The sequence below is a fragment of the Macaca thibetana genome, chromosome 1 (genome assembly GCF_024542745.1).
Source record: "Macaca thibetana thibetana isolate TM-01 chromosome 1, ASM2454274v1, whole genome shotgun sequence".
NCBI classification, from domain to species: Eukaryota; Metazoa; Chordata; class Mammalia; order Primates; family Cercopithecidae; genus Macaca; species Macaca thibetana.
The window spans coordinates 77,103,131-77,121,379 of NC_065578.1; the positions used below are offsets into that span (position 1 = coordinate 77,103,131).

Below are 18,249 nucleotides of genomic sequence, written 5' to 3' on the forward strand. Positions count from 1 at the left end.
TTTCTTTCTGTTTTATTTTATTTTTTATTATTTTGTAGAAATGGGGGTCTTGCTATTGCCCAGGCTAATCTCGAACTTCTTACCTCAAGGGATCCTCCCTCATCGGCCCCCGAAACTGTTGGGATTACAGATGCGAGCCACCTCACTTGGCCTAAATGTGACATATCTTATTCTCATGCTAAAGAATAAAATCTGTACCCACCACGTAATAATATTTCTCTCATAATGTTTATCGTGGAATTAAGGAGATAATGTGGCCTCAGGAAAATTGTGTTGAGTGGTAGTCATCATCAGTACTGCTCTTCCCATTAGGCTGAATGTTTGGAAGTTGTGGGAAATGGGAAAGAGGAGGAAATTGGGAAAATAAATGAAAATAGCCTTACAAATTTCAGGTTTTTCAAATCTGAAGAGCTCCATTTACCTTATAAGTGCCAAATATTGGCCGGGCGCGGTGGCTCAAGCCTGTAATCCCAGCACTTTGGGAGGCCGAGACGGGTGGATCACGAGGTCAGGAGATCGAGACCATCCTGGTGAACACAGTGAAACCCCGTCTCTACTAAAACTACAAAAAACTAGCCGGGCGAGGTGGCGGGCGCCTGTAGTCCCAGCTACTCGGGAGGCTGAGGCAGGAGAATGGCGCAAACCCGGGAGGCGGAGCTTGCAGTGAGCTGAGATCCAGCCACTGCACTCCAGCCTGGGCGACGGAGCCAGACTCCGTCTCAAAAAAAAAAAAAAAAAGTGCCAAATATTTTCACATAAAACCCAGCCTGTGGATAGTTATTATTAATCTAATAATATGATAAATTGGTACTACTATTCTATTTTCCATTTGATTAAATGGGAATTTTGAAAACAATTATTTTGGCTTTTTACCACAAACAAGCTCAGTAACTAGAATTCTTAAATCTGCAGGGTTTTTTTGTTTTGTTTTTTTGCTTTGTTTTGAGACACAGTCTCACTCTACTCACCCAGGCTGGAGTGCAGTAGCACTCTCTGGGCTCACGCAACCTCCGCCTCCCGGGTTCAAGCGATTTTCCTGCCTCAGCCTCCTGAGTAGCTGGGATTACAGGCGGGCGCCTGGCTAATTTTTGTAGTTTTAGTAGAGATGGGGTTTCCCCATGTTGGCCAGGCTGGTCTTGAACTCCTGACCTCAAGTGATCCGCCTGCCTTGGCCTGCCAAAGTGCTGGGATTACAGGCGTGAGCCACCGTGCCCCGCCAAAATCTGCAGTTTTTTTTTTTTTTTTTTTTGAGACACAGTCTCACTCTGTCTCCCAGACTGGAGTGCAGTGGTATGATCTCGGCACACTGCAAGCTCCGCCTCCCGGGTTCACGCCATTCTCCCGCCTCAGCCTCCCGAGTAGCTGGGACTACAGGCGCCTGCCACCACGCCTGGCTAATTTTGTTTTTATATTTTTAGTAGAGACGGGGTTTCACCATGTTAGCCAGGATGGTCTCGATCTCCTGACCTCGTGATCCACCCACCTTGGCCTCCCAAAGTGCTGGGTTTACAGGCTTGAGTCACCGTGCCCCGCCTAAATCTGCAGTTCTGATGGAATGTTTTGACTGAAGACTGAACATAGAAACCGTACCTTGGGTTTTGTTGTTGTTACTTTTTCCTAACCTGGCCCCCTATTAGTTTACTATGTATTAGACAGAACCTGAGAGCGGTGACTACTCTGCCAATAAATTGCTACATTCAATATTCTTCGGTTGCCTAATTCAGTGGGAAACAGAAAAAAGGTAAAGAGGACATGAAATAAAAAATAAATGCATCTTCTATACAGGATTAGAATGCCTCTTAACACTCATTCGAGGGCTGAGGGCCTGTGGTAGAAATTCTTAATCTTAGATCCATGGATTGTTTTCAGGGTTTTGAAAATGTGTAATTTTTTTTTCCTTTAAAGTAATGAGCATGTGTATAGGAATTTTTTTTTCCAGGGGAAAAGCTCCATAGTTTTCACCAGATTGACAACTGTTTTAAATCCCCCGACAGGTTTCAAACTACAATACTAGTTTTTGACCGGTTTGTAAAAGTATGCAATTCTTCGAATCTAGTTTTTACATCCTTCTGACGAGGCAGGAGCCTCTACCCTAAACAAAAATGGCGGAAGCTGCTTCACACGTAGCCCCTCACGCAGAAAGCCCAGAAGGCCCCCTCCACTTTCTCTCCACCTTCCTACTCCTGACCCCGGAAGGACTCCGCCTTCCCTCCGTCTGGCTGCTGCTCAGCCCCAGGCTGCAGCTGGGAAGCAGGCGTGGGCAGGCCGGCTGTACCTGGCCTGGAGCTCCAGGTACAGGGCCAGGGGCGGGGTGGGGTGGATAGGCGGGTGGGAGGAAGCGGAGAGTTGGGCGGCCACGCAATTGGGGCAGAGGCCTCGGGGCACGGGTGGCACGGACTCCATCGCCGGCGTTAGCTCTCCGAGTGCCAGGTGGAGCGGCGGAAAGCCAGAGGGTCTACGGCCGTGCCACCCTGAACACCCCCGACCTCGTCTCATTTCAGAAGCTAAGCAGGGTCGGGCCTGGCTAGTATTTGCATAAGAAAGTAGGAGGGTCCCCACGCCAGAGGGAGGCCTGCAAAGGAAGCGCGGAATTGGGATGGGCTCGCCATCGGTGTGAGCCCGAGGAAGGGTCTGGACGGCCGAGCTGAAGGTGTCCCCTTTTCTGGTCCTCTTGGTAAAGAAAAAGGAAGACAGCAGAGGAGAGCTCCGCGAGGGGCTGCTGTGGGGTCGGGAGAGAGCGCGCTGGAGATGGGGCAGCTGGTGAGGTCTCAGGTTCGGCTTGGATGCGGGTGGTTTTGAGCAGGGAGTGGCTTTTGGTTGTGAAAGATTACCCCGCTTTACAGGTGCTTTCAGAGAAAAATTTAGATGGGAGTATTGTGTCTGTTCCTTCTGTAAAGTTGTTAAATATCTGTTTTCCGGAGGAAAGACTCAGCTTGTTTTTGCACAGGACTTTGAGACTTTTATTATTGTTGTTGTTATTGCAGCTAAACATTTTTCTCTGTTCAGAGTGTCTTCTCAGAGTTAGGTTATATAAATTTGTGCTTCACATCAATTTTCTTTTTGGTATTTCAGACTTTCCTTCCTGTTGTATTATAAAGTCAAAGTTGTAGGATAGAATTTTAAGATGTGTAAGAAACAAATTGTTTATGACATTTATTTTTAATTACCCAGTAGTTGGAATGTAGAGGAACAAGTAATATCACAGAGGACAGTATTTTTGGTTATGTTTTATAGATTCCTTCTATAAATTTGAATAATCATGAAACTACCTTCATATTTATTTTTATTATACTTCTGGAAGCAACTGAAATGACTGGTTTTTTTGTTTGTTTTTAGTTTTTCAATGAATAATGATTAGGTTTGGAATCAAATTCCTCAGTAATTTTAAATGAAAAAGAATGAGGTAGTTAGAATGCAAAAATAGAGGTTTGTTGTATTTTTTTTTTTTTTTTTTTTTTTTTTTTTGATATGCTGTCTTGCTCTGTCACCCAGGCTGGAGTGCAATGGTGCAATCTCTGCTCATTGCAACCTCCGCCCTCACGGTTCTAGCAATTCTCCTACCTCAGCCTACCGAGTAGCTGGGATTACAGGCGCGGCAGCATGCCTGGCTAATTTTTTTGTATTTGTGGTTGAGACGGGGTTTCGATATATTGGCCAGGCTGGTCTCGAACTCCTGGACCTCAACTGATGCGCCTCGGCCTCCCGAAATGCTGGGATTACAGGCGTGAGCCACCACGCCCGGCCTAGGTTTGTCATAATCTTTTAAGAATATCTCTGCAACCAATTAAAGTGTTTGCTTTATTTTCTTTCTATTCTGCTTAAAAATTTGGAATGCTCTATTATAGGGAAAATTACTTTGGGTGAATTACTCAATATATTTTTTTAATGCAGTAGCATAGATTGCTTAATGATCCAGACTCTAATTAGTAAAAATGTTTCTCAAAATAAAATGTATTAATATTTAGGGAGGGAGAAGAATAAATGAGCTTCCCCCCACTTCCTTTTTACTGTAGTAATATTTAAAAAGTAATACGTGTAGGCAGATTTTAAAAAATCAAGTATTACAGACAGACTTATAAGGAAAAGCAGCCATTCTTTGCCCGGCTTCTCTATACCCTTGTTTTATTCTCCAGAGGACCATTTTTCACTTTCTTAGCTGTTCGTGGTTTCCTCTGTACTTTTTAATCATATGTCTCTATCACAAGTTGTTGACTGAAATAAATGTATGTCAATTAAACTATACTGAGTCTAAAAGTTGTACTTAGAACACTGGTAGGGGGAATTAAATTTATACTGCTGTATCTCTAGTAAGGATTAAGGGACGCATCAGTAGTAGTAACCCACCCAAGAGGTATCGCTGTGTTTGATTTTAAAGGAAGCCACTACTTAATCAGTGGTTTTGACACTTGTCTGAAAACAGGTGGGTATTAACAGAAGGGGATAGTCTATTGGAGTACAGAAAAAGAGAACATAGAGATATATGCAGAAATGAAGGGCCTAAAAAAAGTATAGCAAATAATTTTTTTTTTTGGTGTAGACAGGGTTTCACCATGTTTCCCAGGCTGGTCTTGAACTCCTGGGTTCATGAGCTCAAGCGATCCACCCACCTTGGCCTCCCAAATCACTCCTAAAGTAGCTCAGGCGTGAGCCACTCACTGTGCTCCGCCGCAAATTAACTTTTATAGAGGGATTGTTGGTAATTTTTATATTCTGTTATGTAATATACAATACTACCCAAATAAAATAAATAATGAATTTGGTAGACATCAACATTGTGGTTATTAGAGAAGCGCATTCTCTTGTGCATTGGAGATAGTGCTTAGGTGTTTTCTTGGCCTGAATGGAATATTCCTCAGGACTCTTGATTTTTGCACTCATCAGGCAACATTTTTGACTTATTAGTTCAGCTTCCTATAGTCTTTTATTTCAGGGATGGTATGTTTTGATAGAATATGTAAGTATTCAGGTCACTAGATAGTGTATTTCTTTATTATAAATAGATAAACTTGTAAACTGGTTTATACATCAATACCATGTAAATTTGTTTAGTGTGTGTTCAACTGGGTACAGTGATAATAAAATTATTTCTGGCTCTGAAACCCAGATCCTGAACCACTTAATGTAATGTTAAAGTTAATGACTTCTCTTTGTGCGACAACTACTTCTCTGTACTCATCTGACTTTTCTTTTTTTGTTCAAGAGGAATAATATGCACTAAAACTATACCAAAATCATATAGCATGCATGTGGCATTTCTTTGAAGATCTTTAAAATGAGACAACAGGAGAATAAGTGCGTGAGTTTTGATGTTCAGTCAGTGAACTCGGAGGTTCACAGAACCCCAGGATTCTGTTCCGGATTCCATTCAGCAACCTGCCTGCCACCCGCTCTCACCCCCGCAGTTATACGAAGGAAACCAAATGAATGGGAAGCAGTATATTTTCAGTTACTCTCTAAAAGATGTTAAATTTTTACGTAACCAGAAAAGAGAGAATCTAGAACTTGCAGTTTCCTAAGGAAAATTTGCTACCTGGACTCAAAGTTTAAATCTAGGTTTTTGTTTTTTAACTTATTATTATTTTTTATGCTATCTCCTACAGGAAGGATAGCTTATTTTTTCTTTTACGCGTTTGGTGATTAATAAATATAATTTTACCTCAAGTGTAATGTCATCAATAATTGACTGCAAAAATAAGCTGATAGAATTAAAATTTCAGTTTGTACCTTTCATTGGTAAAGTAACCAGAAATCTTTGTGGCTAATATGTTTTTATGTTTCATTTAATGAAGATTAGAAGAGGAGCCATGTCAGAAGAAACAGTAAGTGAATCACAGTTTTCATTGAGGACAGCCGCCCTAAGAGTGTTTGATCTTCCTCTGACTTGGTACTATTCTCTCTCCCAGGTAAATAAAAGAAGCAAACATGAAGTTGAATATTAAGCTTATTGCTCAGAGCGTATTTTGTTTATATTATTTCAGTTTTATTTAAGGTTTCTATATAGTACAGTCAAAATATTTATTACAGTAATTATTTTACAGTATGAATTTACAGTATAAATTTATTAAAACCTATTTGGTTATTTCATGTTTTTTTTTTATTTTTGGTTATCGTAACTCTTAAAAAGGGCTTAAACATTTTTTTCTGTCTTAAGCAAACTTACATAGTCCATTATTATTACTTTCAGTGAATTATGTTATTCCAGTAGCCCTGTTCTCACTATTAACAATCCTTTTAATTTTATTGTGGTAAGGTACAAATAACATAAAATTGACCATTTTGATAATTTTTAAGTGTATAGTTCATTAGCCTTAAGTACATTCACATTGTTGTACAAGCAATATCCAGAATTCTTTTCATCTTGCAAACTCAGACTCTACAACTGTTTATCAACATCTTACTATACCTCCTTCCCGTCGTTCCCCACCACCATTCTATTTTCTGTCTGTATGAATTTGACTAGGTAACTCACAAGTAGAATCCTACAGAATCTTCTTGTGACTAGCTTATTTTACTTAGCATAACGTCCTCAAGGTTCATCCATGTTGCAGCATGTCAGCATTGCCTTTCTTTTTAAGGTAGAATAATATTTCATTGTGTGGATATACCACATTTTACTTATGTGTGTTTTGTTGATGGACATTGGATTACTTCCATGTTTTTGCTATTGTGAATAATGCTGCTATAAAGATGGATATACAAATATCTCTTTGAGATCCTGCTTTTTTTTTTTTTTTTTTTTGAGACAGAGTCTCGCTCTGTCGCCCAGGCTGGAGTGCAGTGGCACGATCTCGGCTCACTGCAAGCTCCGCCTCCCGGGTTCACGCCATTCTCCTGCCTCAGCCTCCCGAGTAGCTGGGACTACAGGCGCCCGCCACCTCGCCCGGCTAATTTTTTTTTGTATTTTTTTTTAGTAGAGACGTGGTTTCACTGTGTTAGCCAGGATAGTCTCCTGACCTCGTGATCCGCCCATCTCGGCCTCCCAAAGTGCTGGGATCACAGGCTTGAGCCACCACGCCCAGCCTGAGATTCTGCTTTTAATTCTTTTGAGTGAAGTGAAATTGCTGGATCATACAGTAATTCTACTTTTAATTACATTTTTTTTCCTTTTTTTTTTTTTGAGGCAGGGTCTTGCTTTAGAGTACAGTGGCAAGATCATAGTTCACTGCAGTCTCAAACTCCTGGGGTCAAGCAATCCTCCCACCTCAGCCTCTCAAGTAGCTGCGACTTCAGGCATGTGCCACCATCTCTCCACCAATTTTTTAATTTTTTGAAGAGACAGAGCCTCAGCATGTTGACCAGGCTGGTCTTGAACTCCTGGCCTCAAATCATCCTCCCACTTTGACCTCCTAAAGTGCTGGGATTATAGGTGTGAGCTGGTTCGCCCAGCCCTATTTTTAATTTTTTGAGGAACTGCCATACTGTTTTTCACAGTGGCTATACCACTTTACGTTTCTACCAGTAGTGCACAGTTTTTCTACATCCTCATCAATGCCTGTTATTTTCTGTTTCATTGATAGTAGCCATCCTAATGGGTATGAGGTTATATTAGTCCATTTTCATGCTGCTGATAAAGACATACCTGAGACAATTTACAAAAGAAAGAGGTTTATTGGACTCACAGTTCCACATGGCTGGAGAGGTCTCACAATCATGGTGGAAGGTGAAAGTCACATCTCACATGGCAGCAGACAAGAGCTTGTGCAGAAAAACTCCTATTTTTTTTTTTTTAATTATTAAAAACTCCCATTTTTAAAACTGTCAGATATTGTGACCCTTACTCATTATCATGAGAACAGCAAGGGAAGGACTTGTCCCCATGATTCAATTACCTCCCGCTGGGTCCCTCCCACAACATGTGGGAATTCAAGATGAGATTTGGGTGGGGACACAACCAAACCGTATCATTCTGCTCCTGGCCCCTCCCAAATCTCATGTCCTCACATTTCATCATCCCTTCCCAACAGTCCCTCAAAGTCTTGACTCATTTCAGCATTAACTCAAAAGTCCACAGTCCAAAGTCTCATCTGAGACAAGGCAAGTCCCTTCCATTTTACAAGCCTGTAAAATCAAAAGCAGATTAGTTACTTCCTAATTTCGGGGTATGGGCATTGGGTAAATATGGCCATTCCGAATAGGAGAAATTGGCCAAAACAAAGGAGCTACAGGCCCCATGCAAGTTTGAAATCCAGCAGGGCAGTCAAATATATATATATGTATTTGAGATGGAGTTTGGCTCTTGTTGCCCAGGCTGGAGTGCAATGGCATGATCTTGGCTCACCGCAACCTCCACCTCACAGGTTCAAGCGATTCTCCTCCCTCAGCCTCCTGAGTAGCTGGGATTACAGGCATGCGCCACAACGCCTGGCTGGTTTTGTATTTTTAGTAGAGATGGGGTTTCTCCATGTTGGTCAGTCTGGTCTCAAACTCCTGACCTCAGGTGATCCACCCGCCTCGGCCTCCCAAAGTGCTGGGATTACAGGCATGAGCTACCACGCCTGGCCAGGGCAGTCAAATATTAAAGCTCCAAAATGATCTCTTTTGACTCCATGTCTCACATTCAGGTCATGCTGATGCAAGAGGTGGGTTCCCATGGTCGTGGGCAGCTCTGCCCTTGTGACTTTGCAGGGTACAGCCTCCCTCCCGGCTGCTTTCATAGGCTGGCATTGAATGTCTGTGGCTTTTCCAGGTGCACGGTGCAAGCTGTTGGTGGATCTATCATTCTGGGGTCTGGAGGACGGTGGCCCTCTTCTCACAGCTCCACTAGGCAGTACCCCAGTAGGGACTCTGTGTGGGGGCTCCAACCCCATGTTTCCCTTCTGTACTGCCCTAGCAGAGGTTCTCCATGAGGGCCCACCCCTGCAGCAAACTTCTGCCTGGGCATCCAGGCATTTCCATACATCTTCTGAAATGTAGGCGGAGGTTCCCAAACTCCAGTTCTTGATTTCTGTGCACTGGCAGCCTCAAAACCATGTGGAAGCAGTTAAGGCTTGCGGCTTGCACCCTCTGAAGCCACAGCCCAAGCTCTATGTTGGCCCCTTTCAACCATGGCTAAAGTGGCTGGGATGCAGGGCACCAAGCCCCTAGGCTACACACAGCACAGGGACACTGGGCCTGGACCCTGAAATTACTTTTTCATCCTAGGCCTCCTGGCTGGTGATGGGAGGGGCTGCTGTGAAGACCTCTGGCATGCCCTGGAGACATTTTCCCTATTATCTTGGGGATTAACATTTGACTTCTTGTTACTTATGCAAATTTCTGTAACCTGCTTGAGTTTCTCAGAAAATGGAATTTTCTTTTCTATTGCATTGTCCGGCTGCAAATTTTCCAAACTTTTGTGCTCTGCGTCCCTTATAAAACTGAATGCCTTTAACAGCACCCAAGTCACCTCTTGAATGCTTTGCTGCTTAGAAATTTCTTCTGCTAGATACCCTAAATCATCTCTCTCAAGTTCAAAGTTTCACAAATCTCTAGAGCATGGGCAAAATGCCGCCAGTCTCTGTGCTAAAATATAGTAAGAGTCGCCTTTGTTCCAGTTCCCAGTGAGTTCCTCATCTTTATCTGAGACCACCTCAGCCTCACCTAATTATTCATATCACTATAATCATTTTGGGCAAAGCCATTCAACAAGACTCTAGGAAGTTCCAAACTTTCCCACATTTTCCTGTCTTCTTCTGAGCCCTCCAAACTGTTTGAACCTCTGCCTGTTAATCCAGTTCCAAAGTCACTTCCACATTTTTGGGTATCTTTTCAGCAGCACCCCACTCTACTGGTACCAGTCTACTGTATTAGTCCATTTACATGCTGCCAATAAAGACATACCTGAGACTGGGCAATTTACAAAAGAAAGAGATTTATTGGACTTACAGTTTCATGTGGCTGAGGAGGCCTCACAGTCATGGTGGAAGGTGAGAGGCACGTCTCACATGGCAGCCTCGAGAGAGAGAGAGCCAAATGAAATGGGTTTCCCCTTATCAAACCATCAGATCTCGTGAGACTTATGCACTGTCTTGAGAACAGCAAGGGAAAGACTTGTCTCCATGATTCAGTTACCTCCCACTGGGTCCCTCTTACAACACATGGGATTCAAGATGAGATTTGGATGGGGACACAGCCAAACCATATCAAAGGTAGTATATCCTTCTGGTTTTGATTTGTATTTCCCTGATGATGTTGAGCATCTTTTCATGTGCTTATTGGCCATTTGTATATATCCTTTGGAGAAATGTGTATTTTAGTCCTTTGCTCATTTTTTTTTTTTTTTTTTTTGGAGACAGAATCTCACTCTGTTGCACAGGCTGGAATGCAGTGGTGCAATCTCACTGCTCACTGCAGCCTCCGCCTCCTGGGTTCAAGCAATTCTCCCTGCCTCAGCCTCCAGAGTAGCTGAGATTACAGGCGCCCACCACTATGCCCGGCTAACTTTTGTATTTTTAATAGAGTCAGGGTTTGGCCATGCTGGCCAGGCCGGTCTGGAACTCCTGACCTCAGGTGATCTACCCGCGTCCGCCTCCCAAAGTGCTGGGATTACAGGTGTGAGCCACTTGTGCCTGGCCCCTTTGCCCATTTTTGAAATTTTTGTTCTTGTTGAGTTTTAGTTCTCTGTATAGTCTGGATATTAATTCCTTATTAGTTATATGATTTCCAAATATTTCTCGAATTCTGTGAATTACTTTTTTTTTTCTTTGAGATGGAGTCTCACTCTGTTACCCAAACTGCAGTGTAATGGTGCAGTTTTGGCTCACTGTAACCTCTGCTTCCTGGATTCAAGCAATTCTCCTGCCTCAGCCTCCCAAGTAGCTGGTATTGCAGGTGCCTGCCACCACGCCTGGCTAATTTTTGTGTGTATATATATTTTTTTTAGAAAGAGTCTCGCTTCTTCACCCAGGCTAGAGTGCAATGGCGTGATCTCGGCTCACTGCAACCTCTGCCTGCTGGGTTGAAGCAGTTCTCCTGCCTCAGCTTCCCAAGTAGCTGGGATTACAGGCATATGCCAGCACACCCGGCTAATTTTTGTATTTTTAGTAGAGACAGGGTTTCACCATGTTGGCCAGGCTGGTCTTCAACTCCTGACCTCAAGTGAGCCTCTTGCCTTGGCCTCCCAAAGTGCTGGGATTACAAGCGTGAGCCACCACACCTGGCCTAATTTTTGTATTTTTAGTAGAGACGGGGTTTCACTATGTTGGCTAGGCTGGATTTGAACTCCTGACCTTAAGTGATCTGCCTGCCTCGGCCTCCCAAAGTGCTGGGATTACAGGTGTGAGCCACCATGCCTGGCCCTGTGAATTACTTTTTTATTCTGTTGATAGTGTCTTTTGATGTGCAAAATTTAAAAATTTTCATCAAGTCTAGTTTGTCTATCTTTTTCTGTTGCCTGTGTCTTTGTTGTCATATTTAAGAGGTCATTGCCAAATCCAATGTTGTGAAGCTTCTTAGGATTTTAGGACTTATATTTAGGTCTTCAGTCCATTTTGAGTTAATTTTTGTATGTATTATTAGGTAAGGGTGCAGTTTTCCCCATACCATTTGTTGAAAAAACTGTCCATTTCCTACTGAATGATCTTGCACCCTTGTCGAAAATCATTTGACGATATATGTGAGAGTTTATTTCATATATCTTTCATATATTTCAAATATATTTCATATATTTTATACCATTTCATATGGTACTGATGCCAGTACCATACTGTTTTGATTACTGTAGCTTTATAGTAAGTTTTGAAATTAGGAAGTGTGAGTCTTCCAGCTTTGTTCTTCTTTTTCAAGTTTATTTTGGCTATTCTAAGTCCCTTGAGATTCCATATGACATTTAGGATGGGTTTTTCTATTTCTGCCAAAAAATCATTGGGATTTTGATAGAGATTGCATTAAATCTGTAGATTGCTTTTAGTGGTATTGACCTCTTAACAATGTTAAGTCTTCTAATCCATGAACATGGGATGTGTTTCTGTTTATTCATGTTTTCTTTAATTTCTTTCAGCAATATATATATGTATTTTTAAATCATAGAAGTCTTTCACATATTTGGTTAATTCCTATGTATTGTATTCTTTTTGATAATAATCTAAATGGAATTGGGGGGAGGGGTTGCTTTTGTTTGTTTGTTTTTGAGACAAGATCTTGCTTTGTTGCCTGGGCTGGAATGCAGTGGTACAGTCATGACTCACTGCAGCTGAAACCTCCCAGGCTCAGGTGATCCTTCCACCTTAGCCTCCCGAGTAGCTCGTACTACAGGCGTGTGCCACCATGCCCAGCTAAATTTTTAAATTTTTTGTAGAGACAGGGTTTTACCATGTTGCCCAGGCTGGTCTCAAACTCCTGGATTCAAGTGATCCTCCCGCGTTGGCCTCCCAAAGTGCTAGGATAACTGGTGTGAGCCACTGTGCTTGACTTTCTCTCTCTCTCTCTTTTTTAACCAGATTTTATTTTATTTTATTTTATTTATTTATTTTTTTTTGAGACGGAGTCTCGCGCTGTGTCACCCAGGCTGGAGTGCAGTGGCGCGATCTCGGCTCACTGCAAGCTCCGCCTCCCAGGTTCACGCCATTCTCCTGCCTCAGCCTCCGAGTAGCTGGGACTACAGGCGCCCGCCACCACGCCCGGCTAGTTTTTTGTATTTTTATTAGAGACGGGGTTTCACCATGTTAGCCAGGATGGTCTCGATCTCCTGACCTCGTGATCCACCCGCCTCGGCCTCCCAAAGTGCTGGGATTACAGGCTTGAGCCACCGCGCCCAGCCTTTAACCAGATTTTAAAATAACAAGATGGTTCTGTAGTATCCTTCACAGCCCATCAATGAAAGTTTTTAAAAAATCATTTTGATCTCATGGATTTAATTGTATTTGATGTTTTAAACCATTGCATTTATTTATTCTTATTTATGCCCAAATGATCTCATATTTGGCCAGTGAGAGTCTATTCAAGTTGGTTCCTGAGTGTTCTTGATAAAGCCCTGGTAATCCTTGCTATCTAGTATAAAATGGCACAGGCTCATCTTGTACTTCTCCTGCTCTATACCTGGAATCAACCACTTCTTCAAGGATCCCTTTAGTGTAAAATGATAAAGACACCAAACTAGGTACCATGAGTCAATTCAGATTACATTGAGTAGTTGTGAGAAGGAAAACAATCCAATCATAAAACTCTCCCAAAAGTTCTTTGGTTTGAATTATTCTGGATTAGAAACTAGGTTGGTACAGCCTATTTTTTAAAACTTTATTTTGAAATAATTACAGATTCACAGGAAGTTGCAAAAATTATACAGTGAGGCCCAGTGTACCTTTTATCTCATTTCCTCCAGTGGTTACATTTTATATGACTATAGGTACAATATCACAATCAAGAAATTGACAGTGATAATGTATGTGTATAATTCTATGCCATTTTACCATATGCATAGATTTATGTAGCCACAGCCTCTGTCAAGATCCAGAACTCTTCTATACCATAAATATTTACCTCTTGCATCCTTTTTATAATCATACTCACACCTTTTTTTTTTTTTTTTTTTTTTTTTTGAGACCGAATCTTGCTCTGTCACCCAGGCTGGAGTGCAGTGGCACGATCTCAGCTCACTTCAAACTCTGCCTCCCGGGTTCACACCTTTCTCCTGCCTCAGCCTCCGGAGTAGCGGGACTACAGGCGCCTGCCACCACGCCGGCTAATTTTTTGTGTTTTTAGTAGAGATGGGGTTTCACCGTGTTAGCCAGGATGGTCTTGATCTCCTGACCTGGTGATCCACCCGCCTTGGCCTCCCAAAGTGCTGGGATTACAGGCGTGAGCCACCGCGCCCAGCCCACACCTTTTTTTCTGGCACCATTCCTTTTTTCTTGAGACGGAGTTTTGCTCCTGTTGCCCAGGCAGGAGTGCAATGGTGCGATCTTGGCTCACTTGCAACCTCCACCTCCCAGAGCGATTCTCCTGCCTCAGCCTCCTGAGTAGCTGAGTTACAGGTGCCCGCCACCACGCCTGGCTAATCTTTTGTATTTTTGGTAGAGATAGAGTTTCACCATGTTGGCCTGGCTGGTCCCAAACTCCTGACCTCAAGTCATCCATCTGCCTCAACCTCCCAAAGTGCTGGGATTACAGGTGTGAGCCACTGTGCCCGGCCCCGGCACCATTCCTAATCCCTGGTGAACCCTAATCTGTTTTCCATCTATAGTTTTTTTTTTTTACTTTTTTTTTCCATCTATAGTTTTGTCATTTCAAGACTGCTATATCAGGCTGGGAACAATGGCTTATCCCTGTAATCCCAGCACTTTGGGGGATTGCTTGAGACCAGGAGTTTGAGACCAGCCTGTAGTGACAGACCCTCTCACTACAGAAATAGCTGGTGGGTAGGTGCCTATAGTCCTAGCTGAGGAGGCTGAGAAGAGAGGATCACTTGAGCCCAGAATTTCAAGGATGTATTGAGCTCTGATTGCATTATTGTACTCCAGCCTGGGCAACAGAGCAAGACCCTCTTTAAAAAAAAAAGCTATATAAATGGAATCATACAGGCTGTTACCTTTTGAAATTGGCCTTTTTCTTTTCTTTTTTTTTCTTTTTTCCTTTTTGTGGAGAACGGGGTCTTGCTATATTACCCAGGCAGGTCTCGAACTCCTGGGCTCAAGCTATCCTTCCACCTCTGCCTCCCTGAGAGCTGGGATTACAGGCGTGAGCCACTGTGCCCGGCTGAAATTGGCCTTTTTCAACCCAGCATAATGCCCTTGAGATCCAGCAAAGCTGTTGAATGTATTAACAGTTTTTTCCTTTTTATTTTGTACTCCATGGTATGTATGGATGTACTACAATTTGTTAACCATTCACTTATCGAGGGTCATTTAATATTACAAAATAAACCTGCTTTGAACATTTGTTTGTAGGTGTTTGTGTGGACGTGTTTTCATTTTTCTAGGATAAATGCTCAGAAGTAGATATTTAAGTTTTTTTTTTTTTTTTTTTTTTTGAGACAGAGTCTTGCTCTATCACCCAGACTGGAGTGTAGTGGTGCGATCTCAGCTCACTGCAACCTCAGTCTCCTGGGTTCAAGCGATTCTTGTGCCTCAGCCTCCTGATTTGCTGGGATTACAGGTGCACACCACCATGCCTGGCTAATTTTTGTATTTTTAGTAAAGACAGGGTTTCACCATGTTGGCCAGACTGGTCTTGAACTCCTGACCTCAAGTGATCCACCGTCCTCAGCCTCCCAAAGTTTTGGGATTACAGGCATGAGCCACTGCGCCTGGCCTAATACTTAGTTTTTAAAGAAATTATCCCTGTAATCCCAGCACTTTGGGAGATCGCCTGAGACCAGGAGTTTGAGACCAGCCTGGGCAATATAGTGAGACCCTTCACTACAGAAATAAAAATAAATATAAGCTGGGCATGGTGGTAGGTGCCTATAGTCCTAGCTGAGGAGGCTGAGAAGAGAGGATCACTGAGAAGAGGGATCTTTTTTGAGAAAAGATCCCCTCTGTCACCCAGGCTGGAATGCAGTGGCAAAATTAATTATTGGCTGTATCATTTTACATTACTACCATCAAAGTATGAGAAATCCAGTTTTCCCATATTCTCAGCAGCATTTGGTATTGTCACTTCAAAATAATTCTTTTAAATGGTCTAATATTACTGAACAAAAGTCTGGCTGCTCACTGCTTGAGGACCAAAACATGAGAAGGAAAGAGTGGTGAAAGGAAAGCAACTTTATGGAAATGCTAGCAGTTGGGAAAGGCTAGGCTTATGTCTCCAAAAGACCATTTCAAGTGTTAGGCTGAGGGAAGGGGTTTAAAAAGACGAGACTTGGTAGGGGAAATGTGGGAGTAACACAGGATGCAGGTTCCCATGTGTTGTTCCAAGGACTATCTCGAATTATTGTCTGCCTGGAGTGCAGGCTGGTGCCATTTTATTTGCTGCTGAGTTATAGATTATCAGTTTTGAGGTAATCTCCCTGTGGAGGAGAATTCATTCCACAGCTGGGCCTTTTTGCCTGGGTTGTTGTAGCCCCTGGAATTTCTTAACAAGCATGCAGTTAGATAAGTGTGCATGGTGCAAGGGAGTGTCTGGTGGGAAAGAGAAGGGAGCAGAGTTTCAGAGAACATTTCAAGGCCATATTTTAAGACTAAGGACACAAAGTTTCTATAGTTTGTTTCAAGGTTACATCTTGGCCTGGCGCGGTGGCTCAAGCCTGTAATCCCAGCACTTTGGGAGGCCGAGGCGGGTGGATCACGAGGTCAGGAGATCGAGACTATCCTGGCTAACATGGTGAAACCCCGTCTCTACTAAAAATACAAAAAACTAGCCGGGCGTGGTGGCGGGCGCCTGTAGTCTCAGCTACTTGGGAGGCTGAGGCGGGAGAATGGCGTGAACCCGGGAGGTGGAGCTTGCAGTGAGCCGAGATCACGCCACTGCACTCCAACCTGGGAGACACAGCGAGACTCCGTCTCAAAAAAAAAAAAAAAAAAAAAAAAAAAAAAAAGGTTACATCTTAAGACTAGAGAAAAAGGAGGAAAAAAGCTTTAAAATGCATTTCTAAGCTGAAATACTCAGTTACACTAATAGTTTTGTACTGGCATCTCACTGTGGTCTTAATTTGCATTTCCCAGTAGGCTAATGATGTTGAACATCTTGTGTTTGTGTGTGTTTGCCGTCTCTGTATCATCTTCAATGAAATGAAATGTCTCTTCATGTCCTTTGCCTGTTTTCTAAATTGGATTGTTTGCAGGTTTGTTTTTTTTTTTTTTTGCGATGGAGTCTCACCCTTGTAGCCCAGGCTGGAGTGCAGTGGCGTGATCTTGGCTCATTGCAGCCTCTGCCTCCTGGGTTCAAGTGATTCTCCTGCCTCAGCCTCCCGAATAGCTGGCACATGCCTGTCATGTGCCACCACGCCTGGCTAATTTTTTTGTATTTTTAGTAGAGGTGGGGTTTTACCGTGTTGGCCAGGCTGGTCTTGAACTCCTGGCCTTAAGTGATCTGCCTGCCTCGGCCTCCCAAAGTGTTGGGATTACAGGCATGAGCCACGGCACCCGGCCGGTTTTTTTTTTAAGACAGGGTCTCTCTCTGTTGCCCAGGCTGGAGTGCAGTGGTATTATATCGGCTCATTGTAGCCTCAATCTTCTGGGCTCAAGTAATTCTCTCACTTTAGTTTCCTCGTTAGCTGTGACCACAGGCATGCACCACCAGGCCTGGCTAATTTTTATATTTTTTGTAGAGATGGGGTCTCACCATGTTACCCAGGTTGGTCTGAAACTCCTGAGCTCAAGCAATCTGTCTGCCTTGGCCTCCCAAAGTGCTCGGATTATAGGCATAAGCCATGGTGGCCAGCCTGTTTGCTTTTTTTACTGTTGAATCCTGAGAGGTTTTTTTGTTTGTTTGGTTTTTTGCTTGTTTTTTTTTTGTTTGTTTGTTTGTTTGGAGAAAAGATCCCCTCTGTCACCCAGGCTGGAATGCAGTGGCACAATCTTGGCTCACTGCAACCTCTGCCTCCTGGGCTCAAGTGATTCTCATGCCTCAGCCTCCTGAGTAGCTGGGACTACAGGCATGCGCCACCATGTCCGGCTAATTTTTTTTTTTTTTTGTATTTTTTAATAGAGATGGGGTTTCACCACGTTGCCCAGGTTGATCTACCTGACCTCAAGTGATCTGCCTAACTCAGCCTCCCAAAGTGCTAGGATTACAGGCGTGAGCCACTGTGCCTGGCCGCTTTGTTAAAATTTTATCTTGATTTTTTTTTTTTTTTTTTTTTTTTTGAGACGGAGTCTCGCTCTGTCGCCCAGGCTGGAGTGCAGTGGCACGATCTCAGCTTACTGCAACCTCTACCTCCTGGGTTCAAGCGATTCTCGTGCCTCAGCCTCCCAGGTGGTTGAGATTACAGGTGTGCGCCACCTCACCCGGCTAATTTTTTTATTATTTTTTGTAGAGATGGGGTTTCACCATGTTGGCCAGGCTGGTCTGGAACTCCTGACCTCAAGTGATCCACCTGCCTCAGCCTCCCAAAGTGTTGGGATTACAGGCATGAGCCACTGCGCCTGGCTTTAAACTTTTATTTTGAAAGAATTTTATTTACCAAAGAGTTGCAAAGATTGTACATAGAGTTCTCGTATATGCTTTGTATTAACATCTTTATATTAATGTCTGTTATAACTCTAATACAATCATCAAAACTAAGATTAACATTGTAATCTTAATTTTGTAAGTAATCTTAACTATACTATAGACTTTATTTAGGTTTTATTAGTTTTTTTCCACCTTACGTCCTTCAGGATCTTATCTAGG

At 43.0% G+C, this 18,249-nt stretch overlaps 1 protein-coding gene across 8 annotated transcripts in view; it reads left to right on the forward strand.

The window, feature by feature from the left end:
• Positions 1–2,184: 2,184 nt before the first annotated feature.
• The window catches only part of MIGA1 (mitoguardin 1), a 98,276-nt gene continuing 82,211 nt past the window's right edge, over positions 2,185–18,249 (forward strand). Inside the window, exons 1-2 of one of the 8 annotated variants that reach the window (XM_050805529.1) lie at positions 2,185–2,292; positions 5,790–5,903. In XM_050805529.1, coding sequence (XP_050661486.1) covers positions 5,805–5,903 — 99 coding nt within the window. In that variant the 5' untranslated portion in view covers positions 2,185–2,292; positions 5,790–5,804. The other 7 variants (XM_050805567.1, XM_050805537.1, XM_050805520.1 and 4 more) reach the window with 7 other exon arrangements.